Here is an 18,608-nt window from a genome sequence, read left to right on the forward strand (position 1 = left end):
TTCTCGATCCCCGTTGTTCCCGATTGCTTCAGGATCGGGGCACGCGTGACCGGCTCCCCGGTCTCTCTCGGTCCTCGGAACGTTCGCACAGAGAAGGAGAGCGGGTATCAATCAAATTATTACCGCAATCTGGTTCTCGTGACAGCCCCGGGAGCAGTTCCCAAGCACAATACACACCGGGCGTGTGTCGCAATCACGCGCCGAGAGGATCGAGAGACGCGTGAAACACGGCGAGATAGATCCTAGATGCGTCCGGAGAGGATGAGTTTTTCGTCGCGGAACCAGGACTCGTGGCCGCGTTTTACCAGTTTACCTACGGTTATTAGCCGGAGCGCCGGCAGACTGTTGGGAAACTAGGCAGGCTCGTGATCCAGCAAACTTCGAATGCATCGGTCGCGTTATTATTGAAAACGGATTTTTGCGACCGCCGGCGCCGCCGCCGGTGGGGATAATTGTTCTGAACTAGTTGGGAAAAGTTCCGATCCCCAACCGGGTTATCTGGCTTCGACGGAACACGCCGTGAATTTATTCGATGCCTCCAGTCGCCGAACTGTGCCCGAAAATATGCTCTGCAAACTACATTTTCGACGTGCGAATCCATTTTTATCGACCGCCTCTCGTTCATCGGTAATTAGTACAATAAATTCAGTCGTCCAGGTACCGGAGAATTTCTCGATTTAAATTCGCTGTTCTTTTTTAGGAAATTCTCTCTCATTTTTAGATAATTAAATTCTTTACACCTCCTATTAAACTGGATATATTTTATGTTTAACAGGGGCTCTCCATATTTTTAATTATTCTCTTTTATTCTTAGGGAGAGAATTTACTGTATAGATACCTTCGCATTGCATGCTTCGAATAATTCTTAGGACGTGAAAATATTCGAACAGCGCGTCGAACGTGTAAAATCTGCAGCTCGTTAATTCTGTCGAGTCTAAAGGCGAGAGAGCCGATTAAACGCGGCGAGCAGTTGAATTTTTCGAATGCGACAGAGGGGATCGGGATTAGCATAAAGTTTTGGCGACAGTGTTCGTCGGGTCAGCCTTCGAGCGGGTTGCGTGTGCAATCGTAATCACCGAAATTTCCGCAGGAGAGCCGGCGCAGCCGAGCGAACGAAAGACCGAGGTGAACCGAGCTCCACGGTGTCCCGCTATCAGTATCGTCAGTGGGTCAGTTAACAACGGGGTCAGCCGAGGGCGAATCCGGACTCTGCGGGTTAACCAATCGCCACGCGAGCCTCCGTCCTCTTGACAATGACTATTAACTGTATATGCACCCACAAAACCGGAGGCGGCCACGTAACCATCGGCTTTACACCCTCGACAAAGCGTCGGCCGGGATCTTAACGATCCGACGTTAACGTCGCCTGGCCACGAAATGCGATATTTAGTGTCGCCGCGATTTCCAACGGCTTTATCCGCCAGGATTTACCATTCCGCAGACTCTTTATCTTATCGACCGCGAAATGATTCAATCGCGAGCCGACAATATGAGATCCGCGATATCAATTTGCTAGTGCCACGACTTCAAAGCCTATTTAACGCTGACAATTATTGATACTGTAATAACGTTTTTGCGAGCAAATCACTGGATATGTTTCTTTATTCGGGCGTACTTTGTGATAAGAATTGTGCGATGTCTTGACAAACGAAGCTGTATTATTTTTAAAACAGTTCAGTCGTCGATTTGCCGGAGCTGTGATTTCTTACGAGAACGATTACAAGATCAATTTATCATTTCGTTTGAGAAAGATTAACGCGCGTGACGTAGAACTTACCGATGAATTTATCTGATCTGTAGAATCGAACGGAATAATCTTACGGTATATCGGACGTCTAAATATATGTATTTTGAGGAGAGATCACCGGCGGAATTTGCGAGTAAGAGCACGTTTTGGCGGAGAAGTTTATCAGATTCGAGAGTCGCGAATAGAACGTAACGATCAATAACACCGATGGAAGAGAGAGAATGAACTCGAGTTTCATTATCGTAATTGTAAACGTGACTCGGTTGAACAATGAACTCGACACTGGCGTTGTGTACGGTACTGAACTTCCGGCTCGAGCCTCGTAGCGGTCGCGGTTTATCGCGAAACGATGGCGACTGTGATTAATGATCCCCGGATAGATCTCGCTGCCTTTTGTTCCCACTGATTCTATCACGTTTAGCGGATTAAGCTGTACAAAATGTCACGTGTCCTGTAACACTCGATGCTCGTTTAATTAAACCCACCGAACCGATCGACCGATTTAAACATCGTCCGATCGATCTCGCAATATTTGAGAATCGGCTGAATTAATTTATTCTATGCAAATCCGCACGTTCGCAGATTATTCCCTGTATAAGGAATATATAAATTTAGCGTAGCTATAAATTTTAGTACGGCACGAGCGCATAAGATATTCGCAGCTGGCGAGTGTGTACGTACCAGAAAATGGCAGCGAATCGAGGCTCTCGCCTGAATGCAGGAGGATGACCCGCGAGGGCCAGATCAGCTCAGAGGGGATGCCCTCGGAGTTTTTCATTACCACTGGATGGATATATATCTGGCTGGCTTGGGAACTAGCCGGAAGACCGGAGGAGAGCCGTGCGATTACGCCAGGTGGGGGATAAATAAGGAGTAGGTGGTACGGCGAGATGAGACGAGAAACAAGGCGGAAGTGGGTCAGCGGGACTCTCGGTCGTCAGGGTCCGGGTTCATTTCTCCGCTCCCCGAGAATTACTGGCTGGCTCGGTCCAGCTAATGAAACAACACCGATAAATCTCCTGGCTATGATATAGGCTCATCCGAACCGAGTGCCGTTTCAGTTTCCTCGCGAACGACGAAGTCCGTGCCAATGATCGACGTCAACGAGCCAAAACACCACGAATTCCCACCGTTCGGGTTATATTCGCAATTCCGTGAAATCCGTGTATTTATCGGTGTCATAATTGATCTTACGAAATGAAATCTATGTTAAAAATGTTCGTACAGTGGTGTGGATGATTCAGAAAAAACGAGAAGGTGATTGTTACCGTTTCGTTGGTTCCACTTTCGGCGTGAAATAATGGAACAGTTCTTCGGTCATTCTGAATTTATATTTTATACATACATAGATTTCTTTGAATATTTACAAGTAGTTCGTTTCTTTGTCCGTTTGTAGTTTTAATGCATAATTTCTCGTCTCTTTCTTTCTCTCTCTCTCTCTCACTCGCTCGCTCGCTCTCATTAATTCGGGAGGAGAATCTAGGCGTTGTTTAAACTTCGTACCTCCTCCCGGCGTTAACACTTATCCGCTAGGTTGATTATTTTACACTCAACATCGATAAACACTCAAGTAGAGCTAATAAAATTTACTAACTTTTCTTTCGTTTTTTTAAGTTCTCTTCAGTGAATCTCTTTCTCTCTCTCCCACACTCTCCCGCTCTTTCACGATACACGCATATCACCATCTTTCTCTCTCTCTCTCTCTCTTCATATCTCTTTTTCTGCTAAATCCGATGAAACACGCGAGTGCGTACTAATCAATTATTCGTGTCCTGTTTAACCAGTGACGAGTACGCACTCCGACAAGATACAGTAAAAATCTCTATTCTTTTCTCCTCCTTCTCTCTCTCTCTCTCTCCCTTTCTCTCTCCCTCTCGTCTGTTTTCTCAATAAAAAAATATGTGCATCGTATATCTTCGTTTAAACTTAGGTGGCCCCCTCGTTGCTCGGTACCACTGTCCAGTCGATCGACCGATCTTCCTGTTTCCCTCGCCGAAGGACGGATCATCGCGTTAACGCTAATTCAATGACGTTGGAATTAGTCCAATTTCACGATTAAGAAAATTGCCGGCCGAAAACTCTGGACGTTCATGCGATTTTACCGAAAAGAAACTACGATCGTGCATTCTCGGATAAAACATTTATCGAACGCGCGTATTCGCAAATTGTAATTAATCGTCGACAACGTAAAATTAGCCATACGTTCTTCAGGGTGTAAATCGAGTAATACCAAACGCTTCTAACGACCCAACCGCACAAAAGTCCACAGTTAATCGAAAGCTATAGCATAGAATATTTGGTTTCCCCGAGTAGCGAAACTCTGGATGCAATCGAAGGTTTTCTTTGACCTCGTCGGTTACACGTTTCTACGTCAAACGCTAACGATTAAGTAATACATGGAGACCGCTGTACAGCGGTACCGCGCGTTCCGGGCGCGTTCATTATACAATCCACCCCGCATCGATCGTTCAACCACCGCAAATAACAGTCTTCGAAAGGCTGGAAGCTCGATCGAGACCACCGATAGACAAATTCCTCGAGAATTCCGCCAGCGACGAACACACGCACACACAGCCCATCTGATCGCAACCTGAACGGAGAATAAACGCGTTAGAAGCGTGCACGATTCGTTCGCGTAGAATACAAATATACAAATCCAGATGCTTCGACACCAGAGAACGTTTCACGCTCCCCAACGAAATCGGGCCCGGAGAACACGAAAGAGAGCAATCTCGTAACAAAATACCGCCGACCGTATCCTGATCGGCCAGGCGAATTGGACGCAAGGAAAAAGAGCAAACCTTGCTCAAGAGCAAACAACGCTGCCTCGAATTAACCCTAGAGTGGCACATACGAGTCATTCGCGTCTATGTCTAGCTTTTTACGAGGGACGCAACGCTAAAATTAACCTGCTAGTGACTTTATTCGTCTTGATTCGATGACCGCGCGTTTTTGTTCTCGTCGACAGATCAGCCGGGGGATCGATTGGGAGAGGACTCTGGTGGCCAACCGATAAGATATAAGACACCTCGAAGGTGCGAGCCAACCTCGTTAAACACTGTATCACTGCAGGGACTATTTCGAACATCGAATACAGATGAGTTATTTAATAATTTTCCGTAATGCCGTTTGGCTGATACAAGTATTTGGGAAACGAAACTATGTAAGTCAGCCACGGTCGAATTTTTCCTAGTGTTAAGCAAGGGTTGATCGCACCCTTTTCTACAAAATTCCACGTTTAATCCTATATTTCTGCATAACTATTGGAATATCGAGTATAGATAAATCGTAATAATTTTTTAATTACTGTTTGGCTAATACGAATTTTTAAGAAATTAAATTAGGATACGGCCATGATTTCTCTACTAGTGTGAAACGTGGGTTGATCGCACACTTCTTTAGGATTTTAAATACTGCAGATCAGCACGTGCCATTACAGGGTTAAAAATAATCGCGCTAGTCTTCGTTAAATCTAAGCAACAGTCTATAAAGCCTCTTTCATCGATCGCCTACAGTTCTCGCTCGCAATCTGCCCTAATCGCCACCTCGTATCCCTAAAGAAGCGCGCTTCGAGCGACTTCCGTCGATGTTCGAGCGCAACAAAAGCCACTCCCCCCGCGTGGATCATCGTGAACATATCGTGTAACACTGTACACGTTTCACGATGCCCGATGGGTTCCCTTAAGACGCTAGAAAAGAACGGGGACCAGCTAATCCGCCTCGAAAACCTAGTCCCGTTTTCATGAACGAGGCTCGGTCGTCGTAGTTAGTCGGCAAATATAAATATAAAATCTTCCGCGCGATCGAGGCGTCCAAGACGGTGCCCCAGTCGATCACTCGATCATACTTGTATCGATCTCGGTGAACCGACCGGGTTCATAATTTACAAATCCGCTTGAACGCGACGTCCGCGAGATGAGATCATCTCCGAAGCGTCCGTGTATTCGCATTGAAACATTGAGATCGGTACCTAAAATACAGCAATACGATTGAGTATTATCCGCTCCAGACTATCTTAGACTCTGCTTGAATCGTTGGAATGTACGCATCGTCTAACCATAGTTTCCCAACCTTTTTCCAGATAAGAAAGTGGTTTCTACGGTTTCCACGGTTCGATTTAGATCCAATTCATTTGATCCCAGTTTAAAATGGAAATTTTGAAAGTCCCCTAAATCTCGTCGACGCAAGCATTGGGAAACTACAGCCTGAACATAGCACCCCCGAAGAGGAACACGCTCGTCCACTCGCACACCTCTATCTAATTACTTGCAGCTTACTTAGAGCCTCGAGATACACCTGGGTACAAGCGTCTCTCTTCGTTATGTACATGTTTAACGCGACTCGAGCATTCTAAATCATGAAGGAAAACTCTGCCTGACACCGTCCAGAGCCTTCATGGTCTGGGAGCTTCATCCTCCTGCGAAGTACCTACAGCTTTAGAAAAGAAATATCGCGGAGAGAAATGAAAAAGAAGGCTCGTCTGTGATCCGGAAGCTCGTAGAACGCGTTAAGCTAAAGGATCCTTGGCTTCTGCCGCCGATTATTAACAAGATGGAAAGTGTCTTACACGGTATCGCCTCGGGACCTGGGTTTCTCTCTTCCTCGAAACCGTATCTCTACGCAACGACCTCCTGCTGCACGGTTTCTACTTATGCTATAAATACGCGGTGTGCTTGCTGCTGTGCTCCAGAGCAGCCAGCACGTCCTGCTTCTGTCGAACGTACAGTCTGCCCTTCTTCCAAGGGTTCTGCAGCTGCAAAAGCCGGAAATCGTCCCTGAGACAACGCTCTCGAGCACCGATCACAGCCACCAAGCAAAAGTTCGGCAGCTCGTCGGACGTGTAAATGGGACCTTCCTGACCCTTCAGCACCACCGCCATGTTCAGTTGCTTCACCACCAGGTTCACCACCTCCCTCGCTGTTGTTCGAGGTGTCACGTGCAGCTTCAGGCTCGTTCCGGATGCCAGACCGGTCTCGTAGGCGGCGTAGACCTGGAAATACATAACGTTTGACGTTAGAGAACGGTGTCGGGCGAGCTCGACAGCTGACAGATAGATTCTGCTGTGAGGTGTCAGCGTTTGCGGTGACAATCAGCTGGTAGCACTCGATGCTTATAGTTGTGTGAGTTGGCGATGGGATCGAAACTTGTTACGATGGTAGATCGAAATGAGATTTAACTTGCTAGAGTGGAAATTAGTTGTCTTTACAGTAAGGTTTCCTAAGAATTAGGGTGACGGTGTGCATAGTGTTTAAGCTGAAAGAGGATAGCCTGACATGCTCCACTAGGACGACACATGAAAAGCGAAATGACTCGTAAATGAGCGGTACAAGCGCTAAAACGCTAGGCGGTGTAGCGGCTTACTCATATGTCTGCTACATCGGTCTGCACTAGAAGACCAAGTGAGAGCTGTGTTTAACTACAATCGGGTTAGACTTGTGTTCCCTACAAGGAAAAACATTATTTAAACTCAAGCGGTCGGATTTGAAACGAGTGTCCTGAGAATGCTTGCTTAGGGTAGGACAGTTCTTGTTCTAGTTACGTAGTGGATTATCGTGCCAGTGGATATCAAAATCATTCTGACTAATCGGAACATTCCTCTAAATACCAAGAGCATTGCACGACATTGTACCTTAATCTTGAGATCCATTGACACTTTGGTAACTCGAGTTAGAAAAGACTTCCAGGGTTTACTCAAACAGTGCAAGTACAGTGGACTCTGTAAGTGCAAGTTTTTTTTTTTTAAAGGGGAAACGTGTTATGAGGGGATCCACTGTACTAACTTTCATCCAATAACGCTAGTATCATTTCTCATGAAGAATTACAACAACCCTTCTAACCGCTAGGCTAACAGATTAATTAAGGAATGGAGGGTTATCTACCTGAAGGATGCCGGGCAAAGGAGCCGGCATCATGGTGGCCTCGTCCTTCTCCTCTTCCAACTGGCTCTCCAAAGAGCCAGTCGCCATGGATGCGACGCTGGCTGTGGGTTTGGCCGGCTTCCCTTTGCCCAGACTCTTTATACAGACGCTCGAGTTAGGCGTCGAGTACTCGTCGCTGCTCAAAGAGTGTAAACTGTCCGAGTTGGTGTTACTGACGCTGAGCAGGCTGGTGGTGTTGGTCATGGCGGTAGAGACGCTCAGCAGCGAGCCGCCGTAGATGATCGGCTTGATGCTGAGCAGAGGACTGGTGCTGGCCGAGGCGGACGTGATCGTCGCCGACCTATTCCTGGGGCTGTGTTTATATTTCGTCAGGATTAGAGTGTCCTCGGACTTGGAGGGCGGTAGCCTCGCGTTTTGCAACGGTACCAGATGGTTGTTGCTGCCACCGCTGGTCGTGTTGCTGAGATTGCTGGCGCTGCTCAGCGGCACCGACGATTTCGGGGGCTCAGAACCGGTGGACATGTTGGACGTGTTGCTGCCTTTGCGTATGTACTGACTGCTGGGCAGCTGTTGCTCGCTCTTGCTAAACTCTGTCGTCAGCAGGTTCGAAGATGAATTGGTCACGTTCGGTCCTGGCCAGCTGCCTCGACCTGGACTGGACTTGACGAGCTTGGGGTCCCGAGGCGGCAGCTGCAGCAAGCTCCTCTTCAGGCTGTTGCTGTTACTGTTGCTTTTGTTTCTATCTAGACTGAGCAAGTGCTTCATTGAAATCCCGAACGCCTGCGACGAGCCCTAAAATATAGTCTAAAGGTAACAATCGATTTCAGAAATCAAGAATTCTGTAACTCTTAATTCCTACTTACGCATTGCTGAGAGGATCCACGGTCCCTGGCGAACGTGATCGCGTCGATCAGCCACCTAGATCCTTTCCAAACCGTGTTCACCTGCGTCTGAAGATCCTGAAGCCTGGTCAGCTTGTCCTTCGCCACGCTCAGTTCCAAAGAACTGAACGCTTCTCTGTGGTTGTGCTGTGCCTGCGCCGTGTCCAACTCCAAGATACAGCTCAGTCTCGAGTATCTGTTGATCACGTCCTTCTGGTAGGTGTTCAAGTGGACCATCTCGAACACTTGGATGGGCAAAGATAATAGATCCCCTCTTTGCAGAAGTATCTCTCTGGTTCCGGGGACCGAACAAGCGGTCTCCGCTGGAGGAACGGCGATGAGAAACGACACGTCGTGAGTTAGATCGATGACCTCGGCGTCATAGAGTCGGTGGCAAAAGGTGTCTTCAGGATTGATCTCCATGTAATTGAATAGTCGTCTAGCAGTTGCTGCGACTAGGTCAACGAATAGTTTCTGCTGCTCGGTGCCTTGGCACTCGTTCGTCACGTTCTCTTTCTCTTCGGCGTCTTTGCCGGAGACGTCCGCCGCCTGCAGGCGGGTTATCCTTTTCAGGTAATCCCATTCTTCGCTGCAGTAAAGTAGAAACTCGTTTTTACAGGATACTCCGAGTAAACTCTGCTATCCACGATGATATACTTACGCGGACACGTGAGGATTATCACGGATTTTACAGTGAGGCAACACGTTGGGCGACTTCGCAGGTACTACGACCTGAATCAGGTCCACGCTGCTCTGCATCTTCAGGTAACCCAAGTACAGTCCTCTCGTCAGCTTAATGCTACTAACTTGATGGTACGTCATCTGCTCCTGTATACTAGATATCAGAATATCCGCCACGTTGCTCTCCTCGTGAGTGATCACCTTCTTGGTCACCTTGCTCAGAGGCAACCACCTGCTGTTTAATACTGAGATAATCTTCGGAGACTTCACGTAGTTCACTGTCGAGAAAACCAGGGTGCCTTGAACGTCCCTGATAGGTTTGTGGTAGAGTTGGCCGAGATCCTGTATGCAGAGCGCTGCCTGCAAGGATCGAATATACTTTAGCCACATCGATTTCTTCCTAATGTCTATATCCGAAAGAAGAATACGATTCGAAAGGAACTGACCTGCATCTGGGCTGCAGCTTGCAGCAGCTTTATCCTGAAATGATTGGTCGAGCTGTTGTGGCTCTTCTCCATGTCCTGGCGAAGGGTTTTCACGTCGTCCCAGGTGCAGGCCACCTTCATCAGCCAGTGGAAGTCGTTGTAAATACAACTGGGATAGGTCTCGTCAACCTCGATTACAGGTAAGAAGTCCTCGTTGGTCACGAGCACCTTGTCTTCGTGGTACAGCAGACAGGCGAGGAACACGCCGCGCCTCAGGTTCTTCTGGAACTTGCTGGTCGCCGAGAAGAGCTGTTTTATCGTCGTTTTCTTCTTGTGGTTGCGCCTCTGCACTGCCGGCGTCTCCTGCGTGTACTCCGGCCGTCTTATGTCCGTAAACAGAGTATTCAGCTGCTCCAGCCGGCCGGCAAACCTTGGCATTCTGCCATCGATGTCCCTCCAACCTGGAACAATGGACACTCTGTGTCTTAGAGTGCATCTTTCGCGCGCACCTTGTGTACACAGACTCTAATTCTGACTTGTTCGATCTCGAAGCAAAGTTGACCTATGCTACAGCGGATGCAGGAGTTTCATAGCTCGAAAACGATCTTACTGCTAGGAGTGACATGGGCGGGCGTCGAGTTCCTGAACCTGCTGTAGCCTTTCAAGTTCCCGGCAGCTGCGCGGAAGTGATACTTCTGTCCCTGGATCAGATCGTCGATCCTGCACTCTCGCTGCTTCATATCCAGCACCTCCCTCTCCCCGCAGATCACAGAGAAATCCTCTTTGATGCTCCATTGGACCTTGAACTTCGTGCAGATCGAGGAGTCGTGAGAATCCGGCTCCTGGAACCTCACCGTCACCGAGCTGGTCCCTGTGACGTCGACTGCGACCAGGAATGGCATATCCGGTGGCCCTGGAACAAACGCAAGTTTTTTATTTTTTAGTACAGTGAGAATGCACGAGGTCTACGATCAAAATTATCAGAGAGAATCGAGCAAACGGTTTAGCGTTTTTTGCATTGCGATACTCACTCGCTTGATCAAATCCAAGAAGCATCTTCCTGAGAGCTCTCGCCCTCCTCTCCCACAGAGCAAGTTGCTTGTCCTCAGCACTGCCACCGCATCCCGTGAGATTGTTGTGCTGCGAGGAAAAACTTGATCTATGGCTGCTCGGCGGCTCTAAAAGGGTGGTCCCGCCGCTACCGGAAGTGTTCCCGCCGAGCTCCTGGACCCTGTGCTCCGCTTCCGACAGCAACGAGGCCAGGTGACTGCCCAGTGACTCCGGGGACTTGACTGCGCGATCAATCAGACGACTTTCTTACAATCGGTTCCACTTGGAAACTTGTTCACAGGTTCCTAGGCCTACTCAACCCTCCGCGAGGACTTCGAGAAAATTAGTTCCAGGGAAAGAGGACAGAAGAAGGAAAATGCTGCTGGAAAAATTAACGAGGTCTCCTATCTATTGGCACCAGTGCACGATCGCACTGCCTGCGTTCTCCTTTATTATTGCATTATTTTTAACGAATGTTACAGCTAAATATGTCTGAATTTAAACGAACGAAGACGTCTCGAACGAGCGTAAGATACGTGCAAAAAGAAAGATGTAGAAGATTCAAAGGAACGTTCGCGGAAAATTCGAGAGGATCGAAGTAAGATCGGCCGTCGGGTACAAATTGGCTGACCCAATTTGCAGTCTGCACCGGGTCAAGAATCCTTGCCTTGTCGCTTTTCCACGTATGAATGAAGTTTATTAGACTACAGTCGCCGGAATTAGGAAGGAAACGAGCGATGAAATTGCGCGCGGCACACTGCCGAGAGAACGCGTAATCGGCTGAATTGTGCGAATCAGTGTCGGTTTGTTGTCATGGAACCGTGCAAAAAAAAACCGCCGGCTAATTGAGTCGATTCACCGGATGCCGATGTTTACCAATACGAAATGCTGCGGTGAATCGCGGAACAGCCGTCCGCAGTGATATCGTTTCATCGCGATTGTGCCGGCTATCGATTTCCAGTTTCCGTCGCGGCACGCACAAACTCGTCGAGAATTATACGACGACTTTCATCGGAACGTTGATGCGAGTTTAACGGACAGTAACGGGGGCCGGGCATAATAGAAAACGCGACTCCAGAAAATTCGATTAACATTAATAACAATCGTTCGTGCCGGATGGACCGACGCTTTTCACGTTTCCGAATAAAATTATCGAACGGTCACGAACCGGAATGCGATTCCAATCGCGTGACGGCAACGAGCAGCACTTTTTCCAGCGATAGAAGCCGCAATTTAAAAAAACGGTTTAGCGGTTTCTTTATCCCTGTTCTGGCGTTCGGATGTTGATTTATCACTCGCGGATCGCTGTAATTTACGAGGCATGCGAAAATAAACGTACCGGCGTACGGTGCTTCTACCATCGCGTTTCCTCTTTCGGCGAACTCGGCGAGTGAAAATGAAGATTTTAATTCGGGAGACTTGAACGCCTGCATGAAACAACCTCGCGCCGTTCGTGTCCCCGTGAAACGGCGCGCATAGGAAACGCGAAATGAAAATATCTCGCGAAAGTGGTCGCGCCGAAGCTCCCAACAAATTGCTCGAATCGCCTAAGCATCCGCGATCTAATTAGCCGTCTTAATGAAACGCTTTAATCAGTCACGATTATTTACGCGCGCGCGCACGCGCGCTCGCCGAACAGTGTAACGTTGCATCCAACGGAGCACAGCTCGCCGTTTGTTGCACCAGCGAAGTTATTAAACGGAACGCCCGCCTTGAATCGAATCGACGAATTGCATTCCGACCGTTTAATGCGCCGGCTTTAAAAGCTTCTCGCTGCAAAGGATTCTAATTCCAATCGGGTTGCACTCGACCCCGTGCTTCCATCGGAACGAAACGCCGTGCGCGAGACATCGGCGAGAAGCATCGGCGATTTCCGAGGAAAATAAAAACTTGCGTTTGCAGCAAGTCTTCGATTAAAGCCGCGAGATAAATAGTTCCATGAAAATCTAGACGGGCGTTCGCGTCTGCCATTTTATTTTTACACGCCGCGATAAACCTTGACGGTACTTTTATTGCGGCCTGCGGAATCCTAATTGAAATCCCACCCCGTTCGACGATCTCGCCCTTCCCTCGTTCGGTTTTCCTACGAGCCAGCAATTTTTCTTCGGGACACCGATACGATCGATCGAGTGTTTCGTCGCGGCCCGCTCCTCCCGGAATACATTTACGAAATCTATGCGTCTCGTAAAACGACTCTGCAATTATTTCCTCGCGGAACAGAAAGAATCGTCGTCGATCGAAACCATTCGTCAACCGGTTTCCGCGCTTTTATTTTTCACGGCGGACATTCGAGCGGGAAACTCGCGGCGGCGCGGAACAAGAAGCAAACGTGAAATAACAATCTGCTCGCCTTCATGCTCCGCTACCGAACTTGTTAAAAGACCATTGTTGGCGCAATCCGAGTCGCGATTGCGGGCCAAAAATTTGTGAAAGGAGCGCAGGAAGCACCGGACACGTTGCACGCTGTTATTATAAGTCGACGAAACATTGTTGGACGGCTGTTAGTCGCGTGCAATTAGAAAACTATAGAAAGCTGAAATCAATCTACCGCGCTGTTGTTTCGATGTTCGAATAATCGAGAGCCTACAATCATTGAAGTATTGTTTACTTCGAGAGAAACTGTTCGCACACATTCAAGTATTATTTGTTGCGGTCTACCAACGATTTCATTATCTAAATTGCTGTCGGACGAAAACTTATTTCCATCAGAATTTATAAAAAGATTAACAGCCGCCGAGATTTATGTTTAGGCGCGTTGTTTCTGCTCCGCGTCGTCGTTTCCAATTACCAAAATGGAAACGTTCCGAAGCTTTCCGTGGAATCGGCGAGTGTGAAAGGAAAATGATGGGTTGTTCCATCGCCGTTAGGGGATTGAAACGGCCGTTCGAAAAAAAAGGTGATTGGATCGAACGAGAATTTGTAATTGAACTGGTAGACACTTACATTGGTTGCCCTCCTGCGCGCCGAACGCGACCAACATTTTTGCCAGCGGCCTATTGTTGCTGAGCACCGCGACGTCCAGGGCCGATAGACCGTCGCTGTTCACGCTGAAAACCCAATTGAAGCTGTCGTCAGTTGCGGGGAGACGTTAATTGGACAATTTAAGCAGGATTCAAGTTTTCGTTCCTATTCCGCCCGGCGAAACGCCGCGTCCCCTCGCTTAAACCGACCATCGTCGAATGATTCACTGAACTCTACCGAGAAACATCATCATTAAACGTTTAGGCAGAATTTGTTGACTCGCTCGTTTGAGGCCTCGCTACCTTGTCGCCTATAAAATGGCCGTCGCCGATTTACAAAATCGCCCGAGGACCGTTCAAAAACGAATTCCATGAAGAAACAGCATCGACGTGGTTTCTTCTCGTCTGCGTGCTTTATGCACACGTGCATGCAATCAAGAGCTGAATTAATCTAAATTAGAATATTATTCCAACCGGAGGAAAGATAGGATCAGCAATTTTCTGTTTCATTCTAATTACGTCGGAGCAAGATTAAAAGGATCTCGAACGCGATCTCAGCTTCTTTGAATTTCCCCGTTTCATTCCGGTGGTCGATGAATTTTATAAATTTGTCGAGGTTTATGCGACGCACGGGGATCCGTAGAATATAATAGGCTAACTGCGAAGAAATCTGGGACAAAAGCGTCGACGCCGAGGCCGGTGGAATTGCAATTCGGCGCAGTGGAAGAGGTGCATAGTAATCCGCGCGAAAATTCTATACGGCGATCCCCACGCGGAAGACGGCCGATTGCGCCCGTTTCCGCGAGGTAATCGCCACCAATTTCGTTCCGGCATAAACTAGCTCCCGCGAGCTACCATTAGCGAACCGGGACAAAGGGAGGTGAAGTGAATAAACGGATTATCACGGCGGAGAATGGACATTCAGCGGCGATTACGATGCAACGGTGACGCGAACGTCCGATTCGCAGATACGCCGAGCGGGGGATCTTTCGTTTTCGATCGACAGGATCGATGCGCGCTGGCACGATCGAAGATCGAGAACACTAGCCCGGGTCCACCAATTTGCAGAACGAAGATCGATTCGACTCGAACCACCGATCGGTACTTCCAAAGCTTTCCGGAGCCTTCGTCGCAACCGCGAGGACCGAGGAAAACTCTTAATTTTCACACCCTGCTCGGAGGAACAAGATCCTCGGTGAAGTTTCTCCAACTTCTCAACTTTCTTTTTACTTCCACCTCACTTCGTCTACTTCTTCTTCTCTGGTCGAAAGGCCAACTTCGCTGCGTCGTTTCCAGAAAAAGAAAGTTCCCTTTATTGTCACAGTTGCAATGTCCTCGGGCGTAATATAAAAATTTATCTCCGCCACGGTACGCAAGACGTCGATTTTCAAAACAAGAGCGTTCTCTTTGCAGCTGCAATTTAGTCGTTCGGTAGGCAATCTGGAGAAAGGTCTTGTAAACATCTACGATTTCAAGAAAGTCTACGTGTTCCTTGCACTGTCGCGGTTACGTTTACCCATTGTTTTATGTAATATTAAAAGCAGCTGTTTTATACTAGCTTCTAAAAGTAACAATACGACGTTTATTCCGATTTCGAACGAGTGCTATTATAACATTTCCCGCAAGTAACACATGTATTGAACAAATGTATCATTGCAATCTGAATAGTCGTAAATCGACAAATTAGTGACCCGTCATTTTTACGGATTCCATAAACCTAGTACAGCAATTTTTCTCCGCGAATGACTCTGCCACGCTAACACCAAATGGTTCTCCCGTTTATTAAATAAAGAAATAAATAAAAAAGAAGTATCATCTATGAAGTAAAGTAGTAGGTATCGTTGATCAAGAGTAGAAATACTATTTGAAAAAGGAACTGGCCTTTTGAGTCCGGACCTCCGCATTCTTAGAAAAGGGATTCGATCCCGAGCGTCGTTATCGTCGGCTCGATTAAAAAGCCTGGATTTTCCTCGAGGTAGCGGAGCCAAGCGGATGGAAAATCAATGAATTCTTTTCTCGGCGATGGTGGCCAGAGGCTCGACGACAAGGACCCTGGCGGCGTAAATGAGTTACGGGCTGCCGATCGAGGCTGGGGATCGTTCGACGGAATATCTACGACTGTTCGTCCGGTCGACGAAATCAAATTATCGGCCGGCAATTGCTACGTATCCAGCATGCCTTCTGTCACCGATCGATAGGATTAGCGAGGCAACGGCGATGTGCACGCGCGGACTCGACACGTACGACGATGTTCCGCGAGCACGGTAATTAACGCGACGAGCGGAAGGGTCGTCGCGACGCCCACGAATCGAATCTCACGGTTTCCGGCGACGCGATTACGATTACGCGAGTCGACGCATCGCAACAGTCGCGACGCCTGATCGCCGACAGAAATTCTTGATCAAGGAGAATCGAGAACGTCGGGGAATCTAATGGAAGGATAGCTGCTCGATAAAGCAAGTAGCTTTGCAATGAACAAGCTGCGGATCTTAGTGCTAGCTAAAAAATGTCCAAGTTCGTTCTAACAGACACAGCTTGGACGACGATGTCCGTACTTTTAGAACGACTGTAACGAGTTGATAATAATGTAACAATAACCTTAGACTCTTTTAATGTCCTTACAGTTTATCCTTTGACCGGTTACGGGGGCGTAGTTACGGGGTTTTACGAGCGAGTGCCAATGAAACGAGAATTAAATGCTGCGACGACTCTGTCGACTGATAGAATCTTTTTATAGCGAAGAAGAATGGTGAAAATATTTTGCGAGAATCGAGGTTGAGAGGTTCGACTGCAGTTCTTCCGATTAATAAAATTTTTTATCGGGGAAAAGGAATAAAGCTAGGAGTTGCAACGCGGTTTTACGAGTGGATAGTAATGAAAGCCAGCGGTGATTAAAGTTCGGCACGGCTCGTAAAAATGTCTCGACGTGTCGAGTTGTCCCGACGGAGCATTTAGCGAGCCCGATTTTATGAAATCGAGGTGGGGTTCGGTCGATTTACCCGACCGCGGAGCGACCAAGAATCGATGGAGAATGTATGCGAGCTTTATGCTTCATTTTTTTCCGAGGACAGCGGAACGAATGGGTATTGGCTGGATGAGCGAGATGGTGAGAGACCACCGTGCCATTATTTTACGTGTGAAACAGTGAGCTTTTCTCTGGCTCGACGCTTCCGACATCCGCGTTTTACATTTTTACATAAAGGACGAACTTTTAGCTTTTTTTCCCTTTTTTTTCTTTTTTGAAAAATTGCGAATCGACAGATTAGTTTTGCGGAGAAAAATTGGCGACTATCAGGAATGAAATAGCGAGTCTCAGGGGGAAATTTTTCGAAAAATGCCATCGTTTGGTACCCGAAAAAATAACAAATCGAATTTCAATTTTTATTGAAACCGACGAGAGCTGCAGCGGCACCGTGCAAAACTCTGTTTTAGAAAAAAGGGGGGCGAATCGATCCGACACCTGGAAATAGTAACACACGAGGAGTCGAACGGTTGTCGTTCGATCGTGGATTAATTAGCTTGTTTTCTAGGACAGCCGAGGAAATTAATTACGAGCTGCAATTAACCTAGATCGCGACCACGTGGAGTGCCACTGTCGGCCATTCCGTCGCGTTTCAAATCAGCGCGTGACGTCGCATAATTTTTCCAATTCGTTACGCCATTTCTTCCATGGAGAACATCCTGATCCACGAGAAGCCGACAAACCAATGAATTTAAAGAATCATTTACAGAAAGAGGGGACACGGAAAACGTTCGCCGATCAAGAGATCGTCGAATCTGCTCACCTGTTCACGTCCACGTCCGTGGATTCCAGAATGCTCCGGGCTTTGTCCAGGTGTCCATGTTCCACGGCTGCGAAGAGAGCTGCGATTGAACAGAAAGCGCAATAAATTAATTCTCGTCGCAGAGATGGAGAGAGAAAGAGAGAGAGAGAGAGTGAGGGACCCGGTCTCACATATCTGTAACCATCGAAGCGATTATTTTCGCAGCTCAAAAAGAAATCGATCGGAAAAAGCAAACGAGCTTAAATTGAATCACGAATTCGGATTCGCTGGGAAATGGGACGCGATGGGTGAGGATCGATGGAACGGGACGCGACCGGAAAATTGTGAAGGAAAACACGCGCGCGCGAGGTGTCTGGTCGCCGAGGATTAAATAAACAGCGGATCGAATAACTCAGAAATCAATAGAAATAAAAAAAAGCAAACAGAAAATACCATGCAGATGGATGTTGAGGGACTGTGCCGACAGGGGATTGATGTGCACCGACGATACGCTATTCGGCTGATTCGGTTGCTGCTTTTTCTTGCCGAAACCCTCCAGGAACTCCATCCCTTGCAAAGAGTACAACTCTGCGGGAACATAAACAACAGAAACTGAATAAAGATGAGCGAAGGGAGCATAGCTTTACGGGCGGCGCCCTCCCTCGCCATAAATAAACAGACAAAAGGAATAATAAAAGCATATATAACGCGATCCTGGTTAGAGTGGATTCGAAACAAACGAAATAGATCGCGGACTTGAAAACGCGGCCATTCCGTTCGGCGTTTCGCATAAATGACACTTCGTTTGTACGGCGAGATACCAAGGAGAACGGTCTGGATAAAATGATGGTACGACGCGAACCGGAGGATATCTTTTTCTCTTCTCCCTTTGCGCGGAGAAGCGCTCGATAACAGACCCCTCTACAAAGGGCTTTGGAAATTTTTATACTTCCCCAGTGTCGCAATTAAAATTTGTTTCAGCTCAAAGGTGGCGGTTCGACGCCGTATGCAGAAATTCTACGGGGTGGCCTCGTGGAAACCGGGATTCAAATCCAATTTATTCTTACCCGTTTACCACTTATTTTTCTTACTTAGACTTTATTACGAGCTCAAAGACACCCTCTGTAATAAATCCGGAACAGGAAAATCGCTCGACTCGGGTAACAGCTCTCTTCTTACTCGAATGTCTCACTTATCCTCGCCGGTGTTCCATCCTAAGCT

The 18,608-nt window shown here is 47.7% G+C and overlaps 1 protein-coding gene across 9 annotated transcripts in view; it reads right to left on the reverse strand.

Annotated features, from left to right (window-relative positions):
• Positions 1–3,056: 3,056 nt before the first annotated feature.
• Positions 3,057–18,608, reverse strand: part of wake (ankyrin repeat and fibronectin type III domain containing protein wide awake) — a 134,389-nt gene continuing 118,837 nt past the window's right edge. For 6 of the 9 annotated variants that reach the window (XM_076525408.1, XM_033480444.2, XM_033480445.2 and 3 more), the window contains 10 exons: positions 17,841–17,975; positions 17,409–17,487; positions 13,607–13,710; positions 10,645–10,905; positions 10,224–10,526; positions 9,635–10,074; positions 9,169–9,548; positions 8,490–9,096; positions 7,627–8,418; positions 3,057–6,737 (listed from right to left, as the gene is read on the reverse strand). In XM_076525408.1, coding sequence (XP_076381523.1) covers positions 6,402–6,737; positions 7,627–8,418; positions 8,490–9,096; positions 9,169–9,548; positions 9,635–10,074; positions 10,224–10,526; positions 10,645–10,905; positions 13,607–13,710; positions 17,409–17,487; positions 17,841–17,975 — 3,437 coding nt within the window. In that variant the 3' untranslated portion in view covers positions 3,057–6,401. Of the gene's footprint in view, positions 6,738–7,108; positions 7,190–7,626; positions 8,419–8,489; positions 9,097–9,168; positions 9,549–9,634; positions 10,075–10,223; positions 10,527–10,644; positions 10,906–13,606; positions 13,711–17,408; positions 17,488–17,840; positions 17,976–18,608 lie in introns of all 9 variants that reach the window. The other 3 variants (XM_076525410.1, XM_076525407.1, XR_013034454.1) reach the window with 2 other exon arrangements.

This window comes from Megalopta genalis, chromosome 11 (genome assembly GCF_051020955.1).
Source record: "Megalopta genalis isolate 19385.01 chromosome 11, iyMegGena1_principal, whole genome shotgun sequence".
NCBI classification, from domain to species: domain Eukaryota; kingdom Metazoa; phylum Arthropoda; class Insecta; order Hymenoptera; family Halictidae; genus Megalopta; species Megalopta genalis.